Source organism: Corylus avellana, chromosome 2 (genome assembly GCF_965113065.1).
Source record: "Corylus avellana chromosome 2, dhCorAvel1.hap1.2, whole genome shotgun sequence".
Taxonomy (NCBI): domain Eukaryota; kingdom Viridiplantae; phylum Streptophyta; class Magnoliopsida; order Fagales; family Betulaceae; genus Corylus; species Corylus avellana.
Genome location: NC_142491.1, coordinates 21,550,288 through 21,570,278, shown reverse-complemented (window position 1 = coordinate 21,570,278; position 19,991 = coordinate 21,550,288). Strand labels below are relative to the sequence as shown.

Below are 19,991 nucleotides of genomic sequence, written 5' to 3'. Positions count from 1 at the left end.
ACTGTAGAACCCCTGATGGATTCATCTATTGCCCTTGTAAGGTTTGTCGAAATAACCGGTGCCACCCGCCGGGTTTCATATTCGACCACTTGACAGGGGGAAAAGGAATGATGCCGGAATACACACTTTGGTTCTATCACGGTGAGAAGCATGTACAGGGTCTTGATACCGGGTCTAATTCCAATCGTCCGGCCTCAGATGCGGGTGCATGCGCAAATCAGGGTGGAGACATGCACGGAATGTTGCGTGATTTATTCGGCATGCATGAAGTAGTTAGGGAAGACAATTGTGAGCCTCAGGCCGTAGTGCAAGGGGGTGAGAAAATTGTGACCGAAGAAGCCGCTGAAGGCGATGCACTAAAGTACTATGGCCTTCTTAAAAAAGCGGAGAAGCCACTTCATACTGGGACAAAACATAGCAAACTAAGTGCCACTGTTCACCTGTACAACTTGAAGTGCATTGGTGGACTTAGTAACTCGATTTTCTCGGCTTTCCTAGAGTTCATCAATCAGTTGCTACCCGAGACTAGTGAAACTCTGCCAGTTAATACATATGAGGCGAAAAAGTTTTTACAAGACATGGGACTAGGGTATGAGAAGATTCCAGCATGCCGTAATGACTGTATACTATTCTGGAAGGGCAATAAAGAGTTGGATTCATGTACCGTATGTGGAAAATCTAAATGGATGGAAGCAATCAATTTAGATGAGGAGGGTCAACCCATATCATCGGACAAGAAACGTCCGGTGAAGGTGTTGCGGTGGTTTCCACTCATACCACGACTACAGAGGTTGTTTATGTCAGAACATACAGCACACTTTATGAGGTGGCATGCAGAAGGCCGCACTAAGGATGGCGTATTGAGGCATCCAGCCGACGGCTTAGCATGGAAGTCATTTGACAATTTACATCTGGAGTTTTCACCGGACAGTAGGAATGTAAGGCTCGGACTAACCTCTGATGGATTTAATCCATTTGGGAATATGAGTACATCTCACAGCATTTGGCCTGTAATGGTTGTACCCTACAACTTGCCTCCTTGGATGTGCATGAAACACACATCTTTTATACTATCATTGATTATCCCGGGCCCAAGTTCACCTGGAATGGATATAGATGTCTACCTTCAACCCTTAATTGAAGAGTTACAAGAACTATGGAATGTAGGGGTACGCACATATGACGTCTCAAAGAAAAATAATTTTGTTTTGCGAGCGCAGTTGATGTGGACAATTAATGACTTATGCAGATTTGTCTGGATGGTCTACCAAGGGTGAGAAGGCATGTCCTTGCTGTATGAACTCGACAAGGTCGAAATGGTTAAAACATGGCCATAAATGGTGTTATATGGGGCACAGGCGATACTTGCCCATGGATCATCCATGGAGACGAAACAAAAGCACATTTGACGGCAATGTAGAACTAGAATGTGCCCCTGATGTGCCAAGTGGAGATGAAGTCATAAGCCAATTAGAAGGGATGGTGTTTGGGGATGAGAACGCCGGTCAGGCAAGGGAGGCTGAGGAAAAAAAAAGAAAGAAGCAAAAGACGAATACTGGCCATGTAGTGTGGAAGAAGAAAAGTATTTTCTTTAGGTTGCTGTATTAGAAAGATAATTTATTGCGGCATAATCTTGATGTTATGCACATAGAGAAAAACGTCATGGACAACATACTTGGTACAATACTGGACATTCCAGGGAAAACGAAGGACAACCTCGCCGCCCGCTTAGATTTGCAAGAAATGGGCTTGAGACGTACACTTCATACATTTGTGGACCCGCAGGATGGTAAGACCTATTTTCAACAGGCTACCCACACGATGTCCAAGGATGATAAAACACATTTTTTGAAAGTGCTACGAAATGTAAGGGTGCCCGATGGATATGCCTCGAACATTTCTCGTTGTATACGACTTAAGGACCATACGATATCGGGGTTAAAGAGTCATGAGAGTCATGTACTGATGCAGCAGCTTCTACCTATTGCATTGCGTGGATCACTTCCAAGCAATGTGGTTAGACCTCTTGTTGAGATGTCCACATTCTTCAGGTGCCTATGTTCAACAACATTGACCGAACAGGATATTGACCGACTACAGTGTGACATCTGTATCACGTTGTGCAAGATGGAACAGGTTTTCTCCCCCAGCTTCTTTACGAGTATGGTTCATGTGGTCGTGCATCTTATCCGTGAATGCCGACTCGGTGGACCTGTACAGTATAGATGGATGTATCCGGCAGAAAGGAAAAATTTGTTTACGGATATTCTTCCATTTTTTGGTTTCAGGTGCCAATACATAACAAGTACTAACTAAACTGAAAATATGTATTGGTTCATATTTAGGAGCCTTGGAGTATTCAAATCTAATGTGCGCAACAAAGCGGCTCCTGAGCGCTGCATTGCGGAGGGCTACATAGCAACTGAGTTGGTGACGTTTTGTTCGAGATATTTAGAGAATACACCAACCTTTCACAATAGGATACAAAGAAATCTGGATGGTTCAAAGGGAAATGGAACACGAGTCCGATTCGACCGAATCACAATGACACAGATACACCGGTATATTATGTTCAACTTGGACGAGTTTCATCAATTGTGGACGTAAGTAGAGATCTTTTGTTAGCACATTGCATGCTCAATGAACTTGTGACAATATTGCTCGTATTGAATTATAATTAACATAATTTCGAATTGTAGGATGCACAAAGATACGCTTAGGCGATCATGCAATAGGGGACGAACAACAGAGGCTCAGTTGGAAACCCAACATTACGACTTGTTCTGCGAGTGGTACCGTGACTACGTAAGAATGATGTGATGTCTACCTGAAGCAATTGTCGGAGTTATTTGCGTGCTATTTTTAAAATCAACTAAAGCTAGTAACCATGCGTTTCCATTGTACGTAATATATTCACAGGTCGATCGGTTGGACGAGCGATCCAGGAATGAACTTGGTGACAAATTGGTAATGCATTGTAGAGGGCCGAGGGAGGCAGTAGTCAGATACAATAGATATGTGGTTAACGGCAAGCTGTTTCGCACTATTGCATCTGATGCCGGAAAGAGGACTCAGAACAGCGGGGTGTGTGTGCCGACTCTTGATGGCGACACGTACTACGGAAAGTTAACGGAAATAGTTGAGGTTGAGTATTACGACAGGACTAAGTACGTTATGTTTAGGTGTGATTGGGCAGACAACACGAGGGACAAGGGGTACAAGGTGGATGAGTATGGTATAGTACTTGTCAACTTCAAAAACCTTGTCCACACGGGAGAACTGGTTTCTGATGAGCCGTATGTGCTAACTTCACAAGTTGACCAGGTATTTTACGTACAAGATGATAGGTGCCCAGATTGGGCTTGCGCAGTAAGGACCAAGCCTAGAAACATATACGACGTTGGTCAGGGTGAAGGACATCAAGATTCATGTGCCAATTACCACGAGTGTGAGCCTCTTATATTGCCCAGAAATTTTGATCACGATCTACAAGATCATATCGAATACGTCAGACACGACTTAGATCCAACCGAAGCGTATGTATATATATTATTATAATTAATTTTATATTTATGTTTTGATTGGTAGTTGTTCACTACATGCACATTACATCAACACACTTAATTAAGCTGTGCATTTGCTAAAATCTTATATATATCTCATGTAGCACTATGATTCATGCATACTTAATGTAGTAAATATTTCATACATTGTATACGAAATTAATTGGGTTTGTGGTGTTTTTTACAGGGTACTATGAGTACAAGGGGGAAGAGGAAAGCACGCAGGGGCTCGTCCGCAGTGCGGCAGTCTACGTCGCCTGGGTCTCCGGCAGGCCAACTTGATGACAGCGAGCAACAAGACGTTGCTCAGCTTCTTGGGATGCAGGAAGGATATCGACCACTTCTTCCAGGTACGATGGAAGGGGAGACCCCTGTCCAAGCTCCATACACTCGGGCAGGCATGGCCCACATGGGGTATCGGGTTGATTCGTACCCGTACAGAGGGTTACGACAGAGTTCTGAGGGCGATGTCGAGCGGCTTTACACCCAGCATAGCGCAGGTATGCCCGACTGTTTTTTTAAAGATTCAAAAGATTGAAAGTTTCTAACTATATTGGTGCAATATCAATTATATTTAACTAAAAATACAACTTCATAGAATTCTAAACATTATTAAAAAATACAAAGCAGGTCTGGAGGACACTGAGACAGAGGCCCAGGAACACATGGTTGGTGGGGCACAGGCCACGGATGACCCGCAGCCCACCAACCCTGCTCCCGACGCCCGGTTAGGCCCTCGGCAGGTCAGGATCATAAGTAAGTAATGTCGTGCATATTTGGTTTTAATTTACTTGTTACCTAGTATTGAATTCGAAATAACTTACCTTTCTAATTTTTAATTTGTTAGGTACTGATTCTGAAGGAAACACCGTTATTGAGGTGTTTACCATTCTTGATTCGCACAGGCGGCCGGGAGCCCCCCCCGGCAAACCGATCATTTTGGAGTACAATGCATCATTCCAGCCCGTTAGATTTAGTGCCGTGCGGTTTAGACGGATGACCGGAGACATAGTTAGGAGCGGAAATTTTGTCCGAATACCGGACGATTGGACGAAGGTACCGGACCGTACCAAGGAGGATATTTGGGACGCCTTGATGGTATGTTTTTTAATAATAAGTTAAACACTAGTAATGTATATATGTATATATACGCTCTAAGTTGCAAATATATATGTGTGTTTATATCTATATGCATATACACATATTTTATGTTTTTTTTAATTTATCAATGTTGAACTTGTGCAGGCATTTAATTTATCAATGTTGAACTTGGAAGCAGTAAAAAATGAAGCATTTAAGGATATGGGCTCCAAGCTGCGGACTTGGAGGCATGATCTTAAAAAAATTTGTGCCATTACGGAGGAAGATACTCCGGACACTGTACGGGCAAGACTGGGGGGACAGACGCTAGGCGAGTACAATGCCGTCGACTTGGATATCTTATTGGAGAGATGGTGTACCCAGGAGAATAGGGTAGGTCATGAGTTAAATTCTTAGTGTTGTGTAGTGTCATTTATTGTAATTGTATTGGTATTAACATATTAAAAGTGTTAACTATGTAGGAGTATGCGGCGAAAATGATGAGCTTGCGAGCATTAAATGATTCACCACATTGCACCGGATCAAAGAGCTATGCCAGGTTGACACATGAGGACGTAAGTGTGTAATTTATCCTATATATATCTAACATTATATCATTTGATATATTTAAAAATAAATGTATGTCCTATTTTATATGCAGGCCGAACGTTTGGGTCATCAACCTACTCGTGCACAAAATTATGTCAAGTCACACACGAAGAAGAGCGGTGGATATCCGAATGATATTGTGAAGGAGAGATGTGTATGCTATTCACTTTTCATATGTTGTTTAGCTTGTATATTTGATAAATTATTTGCGATTAACAGTTGTGCGACCCACTGACTCAATAATTAATGTGACATTCAGGAAAAGATGAATGAGCTTATACCCACCGACCCTGCAGCATCATCTAGCATCACAGAGGGAACGGTCAGGTGGGCGCCAAACGACGCATTCGCCCAGGCAATGGGAAATAAGCCTGAGTATGCCGGTAGGGTTCGGATGGCTGGACCAAATATTCTGCCTGTGCGGGGGACCATACACTCATACTATACACCGTCACAGGCACGGTCAGGAAACGCCAGGCACTCCACGATATCACAAGACACACTTGATAGAGCGCTTGACGCGGAGAGGGCGAAGCACAAGGAAGAGATGGATGCGTTGTTGGCCGAGAACAATGCGCGGGTAGCCCAGCAAGTGGCGGAGCAGATGGCTGAGAACAATGCGCGGGTAGCGCGACAGGCAGCTGAACAGGAGGCTGAACGTCAGGCAAGGTTTGACGCCCGTTTTCGCCAACTTGAGGAAATGATCCTGTTTCACACCCCACCAGATGGTGCGATCGTCGGTCGACAGTGGATCAGGTACTGACTTTTTTTAATAGTCAATTTAGTTTTATAACTGTCCCTATATATATATTTAGAATTTGGATATGTTGTAGTCATTCTAAATAATTAATGATGTTGTAAATCTTGCTTAAATTTGGTTTATATATCATGGTTGGTTTGGTGATGGATGTGGGTTAGGGTTTTGCATTTGAAGTGTTTATTTGTATTATGAGATGAACCACTATGGTCCTTGTAGAATATTAAGAATCTAGTGTATGTGATTGCATGAGAGTATGAAACGATCAAGTCCACAGTAGATGAATATCATAATTTTATGTAGTTAATTTATTTTGATTTGAATATATATAAACTCCTATGTGTTAATATCATCAACAAATTAAAATATTACGGGAAGATTATCAAAATGCTGCATGCATTATAAATATAATTCAAATTGTTGGCTTCAATTTGGTCTACTATGAAATAGTGTTGGTTGAGATAATTATTTAGAGTTATTCATGCACGTATAAATGGATATAACTGCATGGCACGAACCAATACATGCATATCAATATCATCAAGACCAGTTCTTCATAAACTTAATTTTGTAACTCTAAATATAAATAGATATAAATGCACTCAATGCTAGAGATGGTGCTTTTCCTTTGTGTTTATCATCTCTTCCATTGAACCCCCAACATTAATAACCTATATGGAAGTTCTATAATTGCAATGGAAAAAAGAAGAAGATCATATGTCTCACATAATTGCCATGGGAAAAACGAAGTTCATTTTCTCATGTCTATATATTATTGATTGCTCTATGACCATGCATATATATATATTGACTTAATTTTGTTCTATTTTTTTTTTATATGAATTTTCTGCTAACTTCAACGTTTTACCTATTTTAGTTATATCATTTACTGTGGAATAATTAACAACTGAGTTAGGTGAATATTCGGGCATTTTTCTTTCACTTTACCGACGTGATTGTTTGTATTCGGGCTCAATGATTGTTTGTATTATCATCTGCCGTTAGTGGATTTTATTTGTTTGGTGGTTGTTTTATTGGTGAATATTGTTTGTTTTATCATTTGCAGGTAATGGACATCGTCGAGAGGATGCTATGGATGTCAATGATCGATAGTCTGGTTGAGAATTTGAGGCTATTCACTGTTGTGTATAAGTTGATGTAATTGTATTTGTGATTGGTGTATATTATGTTAGTATGTGACATTTTTGGTGTGTTGAAGTTAGTTTTGGTGGATAGTTTGTGATTGGTGTATATTATGTTAGTATGTGCCATTTTGTGTGTGTTAAAGTTAGTTTTGGTGGATAGTTTGTGATTGGTGTATATTATGTTATTTGCGTCATTTTTGTGTGTTGAAGTTAGTTTTGGTGGATAGTTTGTGATTGGTGTATATTATGTTATTTGCGTCATTTTGGTGTGTTGAAGTTAGTTTTGGTGGATAGTTTGTGATTGGTGTATATATATTATGTTATTTGTGTCATTATGGTGTGTTGAAGTTAGTTTTGGTGGATAGTTTGTGATTGATTTTAATGGATATGATGTATGTTATTTGATGGAAAAATTGTATATTATTTGCGTGGATTTGATGGATAGATTGAATATCAGGTGAACCGTAACACAAAAATCGGGTATAGTCCTGAAATAAATCACAAAAAATATAGAGGGGAGGGAAAAAAAAATTCAAAACGAACCAAATTTGCCGACGTGTCAAATTGCGACACGTCAGTAATTATTGACGTGTCGTAATTTGACACGTCGGCAAATTTGGTTCGTTTTGAACCAAATTCTTGACGTGTCAATTTTTGACATGTCAAGAATTACTGACGTGTTAGTTATTGACACGTCAGTAATTCTTGACGTGTCAGTAGTTGACACGTGAGGAATTTCCTGACGTGTCAAAAATTGACACGTCAAAAATTCTTGACATGCCAGTTTTTGACACGTGAGGAATTTTCTGACGTGTCAATTTTGACACGTCAGAAAATTCCTCACGCGCCATTTTGGCACGTCAAAAAATTTCCTAACGTGTCAACAATTGACACGTCAGGAATTATTTTTGACGTGTTAAATTGAACACGTCAAAATTTCTTGACGTGTTGGATTTAGCACGTCAGTAATTTCTGACGTGCCAAAAATGACACGTCAGGAATTCCCATTTCCTGACACCCACATTCTTCACGACCAAAACACGTCAGGATGGCCCCGTCAGGAGGGTTTACTGACGTGTCAGACGACCTGACACGTCAGTAAACCTATGTCAATAAAAATTCTGTTTTTTGTAGTGAAAGTTATAGTTTTTATAGGAGTTTCACTCTTTATAGATAAGGTAGGTTTCTCAACATAAATATAATGACAATATATTAAAATAATTCTATTGTGTTAGAGCATTATTTCTTTGTCGAGTCATTTAGACATGCTCTTAGTCATAATTGGCCAAATCCAATTATGACTAAGAGCATGTCATCAAATCCAATCAAGTATATGCCACAAATAGTTATTTTATAACATTTCTCAATCCAAGTGAATGAAAAGTCATACCAAGAAGATATTAAATGCAAGTTAGTAAATTAAGAATCTAAAACCAATTTCCCTATATATATAGTTTTGACTATTGATGCTGATTATCTAAAAATGTATGTTGTGGTTAGGTGATAGTTAGTATACTGATTATCTAAAAATGTATAAAATCTTAGTAGATAATCTTTGAGTTTGGTATTGTTACCCTATATATGTAGTTTTGACTATTGATGCATGGAAAAAAGGATATGCGAGGCACCCTTTGCTAATTACATAGGGTAAACTAAGACATTAAGCAACTTTTTACAATGAACAGAGATTGTTTCAAACAAGAAACAGAAATACCAAGCATCAACCGCGATCGTCCTTCTCTCCACAAGAAACCAGATGGCAAAACATATTCTGAGCTACAAGGCTCAATATCAAAGGTCCTAGTTAAAGATCGAGTGGCCGTGGCCTTCACTCCTGGACTTGTCAGCCTACGGAACAAGAGAAAAAAATACATTAAACCAGCTCCCAAAAGCATTAGTCATTAATTGCACTAATTGCAGGAACACACACGCGCATTTGCATCATTTACCAATATAGTCTCAAAAGCTATACTATTTTCCTTAACAATTATGGCTGATGAGAATGCCATGTTAATAATATGCTGAAATTGTTCTGTCCCATTCTCAGCAATATATTTTTTTTGCAGCAGTAAGAATGTCATCTACATCTTATTTTGCTGCAAATAGAAAAACCACAAGTGAATGCCAAGGAAAAAAATGATTAAGAACATTTATGAATAGGGTCCCCAAAATAAAATCCCATATCAAGAAACACACAAAATCAAATCAAGAAATTATCCAAAAATCAAAACAACACCCACCATTAGCGTTGACCCAATAATCCTCAAATTCCATATACTAGGGGCATCTACAAAAAAACAAATAGGGGCGAGCTTCTACAATTTTTCATCCCCAAATCCAAAATAAGCAAATACTCTCAAATCATCCATAGGTATGCCAACATGAAGCGTAAGTTTTAGAAATATGCACCAGGATTCGACATTAAACCAAAGCATGAGAAAACAGGGTTCCGAAGAGAGAGAATTTCGGACAATAACGAAAAGAGAGAAGACAAAGAGAAAGAAAATTTACCTAAAGCTCTTCTTTCTTCCTTGCTCGGCAACTAGGGAAAGACAAATGTTCATTAGTGAGAGAGACAAAGAGATATATATCATATCACAGACCAAAAGTCAGATCTGAGATTAACGTAAAAAAATTGAATAAAACCTAAGAAAACAAAATATAGAGAGAGAGAGAGAGAGGAGAGCGAGAAAGAGGATCGAATGAGAGAGAACCTAGCTGTGCGTCTGCAACTAGAGGGAGAAAATACATGGTTGTGCGTCTACAACTTTGAATCGCATCTCTCTTGCTTGCGGTCTCATCTGTCTCTCTCCGTTTGTCCGTCACTCTCTCTCTCTCTCTTGTGTCGATCTCTCTCTCTCTAGCACTAGCTCTCTCTCCTGGTATTGTGCAGAACTGCAGAAGGGGGATAACATGAGAAGAATGGGTTAGAGAGGCGAAGAAGAAAAAAGGGGGAGATACAAAAAAAATTTCCGAAAATTTCACCCACCGCGCCAATGGATCCCGTCTTTTAATTTGTACCAAATTGACATAGTTTTCTATCAGCATCGACCCATATGAGTCGACGCTGATAACCATACTATCAACGTCAACCTATAATGTTGACGCTGATTGTCCACTTTTTAATTTTTTTTGTTATTTGAACTTATTAAGACAATTATATTAGCTTATTAATTTTTTTTTAAGTGAAAATTTATTGAAAAAAAAAATTTAATTTTTTGGGTCATAATTAGTAAAGTTTTCTATTTTTTATTCGTTAATATATATACATCATTCTGTAGTTTTCTCACACACACACACATATATTTGACAAAGTTTTTCTCCAAACTGGGTTGGAAGAATTTCTTTTAACCTAATCTATAAAAGTTATATGTATTTATTGAACATGTAAGATGCACATGTTCGATTGAACCTTCAATTGTATCCAGTTGGATCGATCAATTGATCTTATCATGATCAATTAAACTAATTCACTAGGATCGATCAGATGTTCGATCGATCCATCAATTTTTTCAAGTTTGATTGATCATTTGATCATATCACAATCAATCAAACCAATTCACTAGGATCGATTAGATGTTCGATCGAACCATCAATTTTTTCAAGTTTGATTGATCATTTGATCATATCATAATCAATCGAACCAATTCACTAGGATCGATTAGATTAGATTGATACTTCGATTTTATCACAATTGATTCGACTAATGCACTGCAATTGATCGCACATTTGATCGAATTTTCAATGTGTCAAGTTCGATTGATTATTTTATCCTAGCACGATATATCAGACTAATGCACTATGATCGATCGGATGATTGGTCGAACCTACAATCGTATAAAGTTTGCTTGAACATTTGATTGTATCACTATCGATTAGACTAATTTATGTAGACTACAATGCATGGGAGTATATGAGGAAGACCCAAAGGGATAAAGGTGTGAAGAAGCCCCGGAAGATGGTGACACGATCCTAGACTTGCGCAGCAAAAGAGGCAGTCCTTGGAACTGCGATCGATCGCACCTTGACTGCAATCGAGCGCAGTTCCCCTGTTTTGGAGAAGGAAGTCCCTGGAACTATGACCAATACTCCCCTGTTTCTGCGATCGAGCACATGATTGAGCGCACAAGCCCCTGAAACTGCGACTGAACCTGTGATCGAGCGCACAAGTCCCTAGTAGTGTGATCGATTGCACTCTACCTACGATTAAGCGCACTTGAGGCCTTCTATGTTATTTTTTCCGCTGTTATTTGTTTTAAACCAACTTAGTTTACTTTTTTTACTAGGATTAGAGTTGTGGGAGCCCTAATTTTGTTCTTTATTAGTTCTAGGGTTTTGGGGCTATAAATATACAATTATAGCCTCTTGAAAAGACAATTTTATGTTATTTGATCAGTTTTCTTTCAATAAGAATTACTCAGAGGATTTTTCTTCATACTTTCCTTGAAACCCTAGATAGACTCTATAGTGTTGAGAAGAATTCTCAGATCCTTGATAGACTCAGGATCTCAGAATTATTTATCCTTCTTCTTGTATTGTTTTACTCACTTCCACTTAATCAGGCTGCATCAGCTTGTATCAGAGCTCAGTCACTTTCCATGGCTCCAAACACAAGAGGGAGGAAGGGCAACCGCTTTGCAACCTTGCATGACGTGTATGAACGCGATGATTCAGTTCATGAAGAACATGAGGTGACACTGGGAAGGCGCGAGGAAGGGCAAATTGCGGCTATGAGGGATCAAATTGAAGCCCTCACCACCCAACTAGCCGACACACGCCTCCATGACTGGCATCTACGTCGACTCCCACCACACATGCCGGAGGCGGAAGACGAAGACGACGACGGGTATGGATCTAAAAACCCTTTTGCGGAGCGGCGAACGCAGGGCCGTCGACCCCCTGCGCAAGCTCATGCTAATCGGTGGGAGAGCAGGTTCAAACTTGAGATTCCAGAATTCCATGGGAGTCTTCAACCCGAAGAATTTTTGGATTGGGTAGCGGCAGTTAAAGAGATTCTTGACTTTAAGGAGCTACTGGAAGATCGACGAGTTTCTTTAGTCGCAACCAAATTTTGGGGAGAGGCTACGGCATGGTGGCAGCAATTGAAGCAATCTAGGGCACGCAAGGGAAAGAGAAAGCTCGACAATTGGGAGCAATTGTTGGGAAAGATGCGACCACCTTTTTGCCCCACAATTACCTACGAACCATGTATCAATGGCTGCAAAATTGGAGTCAAGTTTCAAAATCCGTAGATGAATTAAGGAGGAGTTCTACAAATTCTTGACACAAGTTGCTTTGTATGAGACGGAGGAACAATTAGTGTCCTGGTATACTGGGGGTTTCCGGCCACAAATTCAAGACACATTGAACCTATTTGACCCCGCCAAAGTGTCGGAGGCTCACCAAAGGGCGTTGTTAATTGAGAAGGCATCGACACGTGGGTCATTCAACTCATTTGGACGTAATGGCGGTGGAAGCTACAACCGGTCAAGGGTTCCATTCACAACTCGGAAGGCTCCTTCCCAAATGACCGGCCTAAGTAAAAACCCCACACCCATGGGACAGCCAAGCTGACCCGGGGCTGCAACCGGGCCCAAGTGTTTTCGTTGTGGAGAGATGGGCCACCAGATGGCGGATTGTCGCAAGGAAGAGAAGTATAGAAAGGCCCTACTCATAGATTCGGGAGAAGCCTTCAATGAGCAAGGCGATAGGGAACAGCAAGAAGCAAATTTTGACGACTTCGATGGCGTCGAAGAAGAATTTGCCATTAGAGATTACAGTCCTTTATTGATGGTGAGACGGATATGTTATACACCACGGAAAGTGGAGGGAGACGACGGGCACCACCATAATCTTTTCCACACAATTTGCACAATTGGAGGCAAATGGTGCAAACTTGTGATTGATGGGGGCAGCTGTGAGAATGTCATGGCTGAAGAGGCAGTTCGGAAGTTGGGCCTTGCCACGAAGAAGAACCCTACACCATATCGCTTGGAGTGGCTCAAGAAAGGAGACGAGGTGATTGTGTCTAAACGTTGCCTTATGAGTTTTTCAATTGGGAAGAGATATAAGGATAAGGTGTGGTGTGACGTGGTGGCAATGGATGCGTGCCATATACTACTCGGGACACCATGGCAATATGATCGGAATGCGCATCATGACGGAAGGAAGAATACATCCAGTTTCTTGGTTGACAATGTGAAGCTAACTCTCCTACCCGATCCGGCCGAAAGGCCCAAACCTTCAACCGGGACGGGTCAAACATTGTTAGCTAGACATGAGTTCGTTTAAGGAGATGCTAGAAGCGGATTGTGGATACTTACTAGTGGGTAAAGAAGGCAAGAAGATAGAAGAGGTACCGGAAGAAGCCAAGGGTTAGTTGAAGAATTTGCAAATGTATTTCCGGTTGAATTACCCGATGAGCTACCTCCTCTTCGTGACATACAACACCAAATTGATTTGGTGCCTGGATCGAGTCTACCCAACCGACCACACTACCGCATGAATGAAGAGCTAAGGCGACAAGCAGAGGGTTATTAGCCAAAGGACACATTCAAGAGAGCTTGAGTCCTTGTGCAGTACCGGCTTTACTCACCCCTAAGAAGGATGGTTCATGGAGGATGTGCGTGGATAGTAGGGTCATAAACAAGATCACCGTGAGATATCGGTTCCCTATTCCCTAGTTGGATGCTTTGTTAGATCAATTGAGTGGGGCAACGATATTCACCAAGCTGGACCTAAGGAGTGGGTACCCGAATTCGGGTGCGACCAAGTGATAAGTGGAAAGCAGCATTTAAAATGCTGGAGGGACTCTTTGAACGGTTGGTAATGCCGTTCGGATTATCTAATACACCTAGCACATTCATAAGGGTGATGAACCAAGCTTTTCGGTCTTTTATTGGAAGGTTTGTTGTAGTGTACTTTGATGATATATTCATTTACAACCCCAATAAAGAGATGCACCTTCTACATGTGAGGGAAGTACTTCAAGTGCTCCAGAAAGAGAAGTTCTACGCATCACCAGCCAAGTGCTCATTCATGACAGATTTCGTGCTTTTCTTGGCTATGTGGTGTCTAAGGACCGGTTGGCAAAAGTGGCGGCTGTTCAGGATTGGCCCACTCCTACAACATTACACGAGGTACGAAGTTTCCATGGATTGGTGTCCTTTTATAGGCATTTCATTCATAATTTTAGCACCATCATGGCACCAATCACGGAGTGCATGAAGGCGGGGAAATTCTCTTGGAGTGAGGCGGCTACCGAAGCATTTGAGTTAATTAAACTCAAGTTGATGACGGCTCCACTACTTGTCCTTCCAGATTTTGAAATGCCATTTGAGTTGCATTGTGATGCTTCCAAGGTCGGCATTGGAGTGGTTCTGAGTCAAGGTGGAAGGTCGGTGGCATTCTTTAGTGAAAAGTTAAGTGGTTCAAGGCTCAACTATAGCACCTATGACATGGAGTTTTACGCATTAGTGCAATCATTGAGGCATTGGAGTTCCTACCTCACCTACAATGACTTTATCTTGTACTCGGATCATGAGGCGTTGAAGCACCTCAATAGTCAAGATAAACTCTCCTCCCGGCATGCAAAGTGGGCTATATATATGCAACAATTCTCCTTCACCATCAAACACAAGTCGGGAGCTTTGAACAAAGTGGCCGACGCCCTTAGCCAGAAGTCGACACTCTTGACCACCATGGCAAATGAGGTACTTGGTTTTGACCTTTTAAAGGATTCTTTATCAATTGACCCTCTTTTTGGCCCAATTGTTGATGATGTATTGTTGGGCAATCGGAGTGATTTTGGGCTGCATAATGGGTTTTTCTTCAAGGGCACTCAGCTATGCATCCCCAAGGGTAGTCTCAGGTTGCAGATTATTCAAGAGCGCCACAATGAAAGGCACATGGGGCGGGACAAAACTTTCCAGTTGGTGGCGGAGAAGTTTTATTGGCCAAGTATGAGAAAGGAGGTAGAGAAGTTGGTGCACTACTGTAATGTGTGCCAAGTATCCATAGGAGTGGCTACAAATGCCGGTTTATATATGTCACTACCTATTCCGAAGGGTCCATGGACTAATGTGAGCATGGACTTTGTGTTGGGTTTACCATGGACCCAAAAAGGTAATGATTCAATCTTTGTCGTAGCTGATCGATTCTCTAAGATGGTTCATTTTATTGCGTGTAAAAAGACTGCCGATGCTGTGAACGTGGCGCAATTATATTTTTGAGAAGTATACCGCCTCCACTGCCTTTCATTGTCTATAGTTTCTGATCACGACACGCGATTCTTTAGCCACTTTTTGCGGTGCTTATGGCAGTTATCTCACATAAGACTTGATTTCAATAGCGCTTACCATCCACAAACAAACGGACGAGAAGTATACCGCCTCCATTGCCTTTCATTAGGGCATTGCTTCGAAGCTTAGTGGGTGAACACCTCAAGTCATAGGACCAGCAATTGTACCAAACTGAGTTTGCCTACAACCGATCCGTCAACCGGAGCACCGGCCTTAGTCCGTTCACCATTATCTATGGGAGTATCCATGGGCACCACTGGATTTAGCACCTCTCCCTGATTTAAAGCGCATACACACGAAGGCAGAGGACCTTCTTGCTCATATATAAGAGGGCCACAAGTTAACCATCAAGAACCTCGAAGACTCCACAGCCAAGTACAAGGCAGATGCGAACAAAAAGCGACGTGCTGTGGAATTTGAAGAAGTTGATTTTGTATGGGCGGTGCTCACCAAAGATAGATTTCCTATTGGCGAGTACAATAAATTAGCGGCTCACAAGATTGGTCAGGTGGAGATTGTGAAGAAGATCAACCCCAATGCTTATCAGTTGAAATTGCCCAGCCATATCAGGACATCCGATGTCTTCAATGTCAAGCATCTTGGGCCCTTTATGGAAGATTCGTCGGAGGAGGATGCGAATTCTATTCAGCCTGGGGAGGATGATGTAGGCTACAATGTCTAGGAGTATATGAGGAAGATCCAAAGGGATAATGGTGTGAAGACGCCCCGGAAGATGGTGACACGATCCCAGACTCATGCAGCAAAAGAGGCAGTCCCTGGAACTGTGATCAATCGCACCTTGACTGCGATCAAGCGCAGTTCCCCTGTTTTGGAGAAGGAAGTCCCTGGAATTGCGACCGATACTCCCCTGTTTCTGCGATCGAGAGCATGATTGAGCACACAAGCCCCTGGAACTGCGACCGAACCTGCGATCGAGCGCAACATTGAGCGCACAAGTCCCTGGTAGTGAGATCGATCGCACTCTACCTGCGATCGAGCGCACTCGAGGCCTTCTATGTTTTTTTTTTTCCGCTGTTATTTGTTTTAAACCGACTTAGATTACTTGTTTTACTAGGATTAGGGTTGTGGGAGCCCTAATTCTGTTCTTTATTAGTACTAGGGGTTTTGGGGCTATAAATATATAATTATAGCCTCTTGAAAATACAGTTTTATGTTATTTAGTTAGTTTTCTTTCAATAAGAATTACTCAGAGGAGTTTTCTTCATACTTTCCTTGAAACCCTAGATAGACTCTATAGTTTTGAGAAGAATTCTCAAATCCTTGATAGACTCAAGATCTAAGAATTATTTATCCTTTTTCTTGTATTGTTTTACTCGCTTCCACTTAATTAGGCTGCATCACTAATCCACTTCGATCAATTAAACTAATTCACTAGGATCGATTGCATATTCGATTGAACCTTCAATTTCAATTGTGTTCAGTTTGATCGATAATTGATCCTATCACGATCAATCGAACTAATTCACTAGGATCGATCGGATGTTTGATCGAACCTTTAATTTGTTTGAAGTTTGATTGATCATTTGATCCTATCACGATTGATCAAATATTTGATAATTTATATAAAATAAATAATGACATATTATCGGAGGTAAATTTTTGGGAAATAACATTTTAACGCCAAATCCTAATGGAAAGAGATATTGCATCAAATTATATGTTCGATGAGTGAAATATTAAATATGTTGTTATTATTAAAATATTAACTACAAATTTAAAGTTAATAAATTTTTAGTATAAAAGATCGTTAATGTGATATTTATCTTATAATTAATTATTAGCTTAAATTTTTAAGATATGTAGTAATTTAACATTTTAACGCCAAACCCAGATGGGGGGGGGGGGGGGGATATTGCATCAAATTCGATGTTCGATGGGTGAAACTTTCTTGAACTTGTCACTATTGATCTAACTAATATATAAAGATAATACAAAATCCAAAGAGTTTAATAGATCATTTGATCGCATTACGATCGATCGGACTAATGTACTAGTATCGATCGGAATTGATCTTATCAGATGTTCGATTGAACTTTCAATCATGTCAAGTTCTATTAATTGTATCACGATCAACTAACTAATACACTAATATAATATAAAATGCTTAGAGTTAAATTGAATGTTCGATCGAACTAATTTTTCATTTTTTATTAGAGTTGAATTGAATGCTTAGAGTTTAATTTTTCATTTTTTAAAATTAATTTTAATTTCAAATTAAGAGAAAATTTATAATTTTATAAAAGTTTTGAGGGTATAAAGGACATTTTATCATTTTTAGATGTTCAAATGAACCTATAATCTTCTAGTTTTGTTTGTTTGTTTGTTTTTTTTTTTTTTTCTACAACACCATTAGCGTCCACTAAATTGGACGCTAATGATCAATCATCAGCGTCGACTGTCAAAGTGGACGCTAGAAATATATTATTAGCGTCCACCCAGAGTGGACGCTATTGAGCTTTTAGTTTAATTTGTTTTTTATTTATTCATTTTTTTGTACAAGCTCTTTAGCGTCCACTCTACTGGATGCTAATGATCAATTATCAACGTCCACTTTCTAAGTGGATGCTAATAATACATCATCAGCGTCCACGTTGAGTAGACGCTATTGAGCTTTTAATTTTATTTCATTTGTTTTTTATTTTTTTATTTTTATACATGCACTTTAGCATCCACACTGGTGGACGCTAATGCTCAATTATTAGCGTCCACTTTCGTAGTGGATGCAAATAATTTGAGTGGACATTATTGAGCTTTTAATTTAATTTGTTTTTTTTTTTTTTTTTTTGTACATGCACTTTAGCGTCCACTCTGGTGGACACTAATACTCAATTAGCAGCGTCCACTTTCGTACTAGACGCTAATAATACATCATCAGCGTCCACTCAAAGTGGACGCTATTGAGCTTTTCAATTTAATTTTATTTTTATTTTTTATTTTTGTACATGCACTTTAGAGTGGACGCTAATACTCAATTATCAGCGTCCACCTTCGTAGTGGACGCTAATAATACATCATCAGTGTCCACTCAAAGTGGACGCTATTGAGCTTTTAATTTAATTTGTTTTTTATTTTTTTATTTTTGTACATGTACTTCAGTGTCTACTCTGGTGGACGCTAATACTCACTTATCGTTGTCCACTTTTGTAGTGGACGCTAATAATACATCATCAGCGTCCACTTTGAGTGGACACTATTGAGCTTTTAATTTAATTTTTTTTTAATTTTTTTTTATTTTTGTACATGCACTTTAGCGTCCACTCTGGTGGGCGCTAATGCTCAATTATCAGCGTCCACTTAGAAAGTGGACGCTAATAATACATCATCAGCGTCCACTTTGAGTGGATGCTATTAAGCTTTTAATTTAATTTGTTTTTTATTTATTTTTTTATTTTCGTACAAGCTCTTTAGCGTCCACTATAGTGGACGCTAATGCTCAATTATCAGCGTCCACTTTCGAAGTGGACGCTATTGAGGACTGTTAATTTTTTTTTAATTGTTATATGGGACTATTAGCGTCCACCTTTTGTGGATGCTGATTGATAAGTGCTAAAATATTCATATTTTCAGCCCTTATCTTACATGTTTTAATCCTTTGGTTGTAGTTAATTAGGCCATTTTAATTCCTTTTTGTGTTTTTGATGTTTTTACAGGCTTTGGAAGAAAGTGAAGTAAAGCTGGGTGATTTAGGCTCAAAAAGACAAGATGGAAAAATTGGAGCTCCCTGGTACTTCGATCAATCGCAGGGTACCTGCGATCGAGCGCAATACCAGAGAAGATGCTGCACGAACCAGGCCAGGAGCAATCGAGTGCAGGCCAAAAGAAGGATCGATCGCAGACCTGCGATCGAGCGCTCACGGGCTGCGATCAAGCGCACCCGTGCGCAGGAGGCATTCCAAGTGGCAGCTATAATGTCTCTATTTCCATATTAGGGTTTTTCAAACTCAAAATTGTAATAAGATTGAAACCCTACAAAAACCCTAGGGTTTACTACTTTTCCAAGGACTTCTAAAGCCTATAAATAGACTCCTAAGCCTTTAGAATTAGCAGGCTTGGAGAAGGGAGAAGAATAGGAGCTCTCAAGTCAAGTCTCGGGTTTATTCTTTCCTTTCTTTTCGTTTATTTTATGAAGATGTTTAACATCAACTCTATGTGTAGCTAATTTACTTAGTAGGGTTAGATTGAAGCCCTAGTTATGTTAAATTAGTATTTAAATATTGGCGCCTTGTGACGATCATGTTGTGCTATTTAACTTGATTAATACCTGCTTGCATGAATTCCTCATATGTGTATGCCTGATCAACATGTTCATGTGGTATGGACTTGTTAGTTAGATCAATTTGGATGACCGAGTTCTGGGTTTAACTTAAGTAACAAAAGAATCCACACCGCGATTCTTGGGTTAATCAACATGGGGAACCAAGAGTATACACCCATGCCCTAGTCCCTGTGTGTTTGTCGATTTTCATAGAACATATGTTTTTCTAAAGAACAACTTAGTATATACCATGGTAAATCC

The 19,991-nt window shown here is 40.1% G+C and overlaps 2 protein-coding genes across 2 annotated transcripts; both read left to right on the top strand.

Moving 5' to 3' along the window:
* The first annotated feature begins 1,821 nt into the window (after nucleotides 1-1,821).
* Nucleotides 1,822-12,406, top strand: LOC148587477 (uncharacterized). The gene is made up of 8 exons (XM_088512636.1): nucleotides 1,822-2,255; nucleotides 2,346-2,603; nucleotides 2,700-2,805; nucleotides 2,920-3,540; nucleotides 3,751-3,801; nucleotides 3,889-4,063; nucleotides 4,194-4,306; nucleotides 11,717-12,406. Exons 1-8 carry the CDS (start codon nucleotides 1,822-1,824, stop codon nucleotides 12,404-12,406), a joined length of 2,448 nt encoding a protein of 815 aa, XP_088368762.1.
* A 364-nt stretch (nucleotides 12,407-12,770) lies between these two features.
* LOC148587476 (uncharacterized) lies at nucleotides 12,771-16,136 on the top strand. Its single transcript, XM_088512635.1, has 3 exons — nucleotides 12,771-13,420; nucleotides 14,110-15,278; nucleotides 15,784-16,136. Exons 1-3 carry the CDS (start codon nucleotides 12,771-12,773, stop codon nucleotides 16,134-16,136), a joined length of 2,172 nt encoding a protein of 723 aa, XP_088368761.1.
* The last annotated feature ends 3,855 nt before the right edge of the window (nucleotides 16,137-19,991 follow it).

What these genes read in the sequence shown, in the direction of transcription:
- LOC148587477 (XM_088512636.1), top strand. Translation starts at nt 1,822, where the DNA reads ATGTCCAAGGATGATAAAACACATTTTTTGAAAGTGCTACGAAATGTA. An exon ending in GAGTTTCATCAATTGTGGAC is followed by an intron (nt 2,604 to 2,699) that starts GTAAGTAGAGAT and finishes TTCGAATTGTAG; the next exon opens with GATGCACAAAGATACGCTTA. An exon ending in CCCGGTTAGGCCCTCGGCAG is followed by an intron (nt 4,307 to 11,716) that starts GTCAGGATCATA and finishes CCACTTAATCAG; the next exon opens with GCTGCATCAGCTTGTATCAG.
- LOC148587476 (XM_088512635.1), top strand. Translation starts at nt 12,771, where the DNA reads ATGGGCCACCAGATGGCGGATTGTCGCAAGGAAGAGAAGTATAGAAAG. An exon ending in ACCGGGACGGGTCAAACATT is followed by an intron (nt 13,421 to 14,109) that starts GTTAGCTAGACA and finishes ACCCCAATAAAG; the next exon opens with AGATGCACCTTCTACATGTG. An exon ending in TTTACCATGGACCCAAAAAG is followed by an intron (nt 15,279 to 15,783) that starts GTAATGATTCAA and finishes CTCATATATAAG; the next exon opens with AGGGCCACAAGTTAACCATC.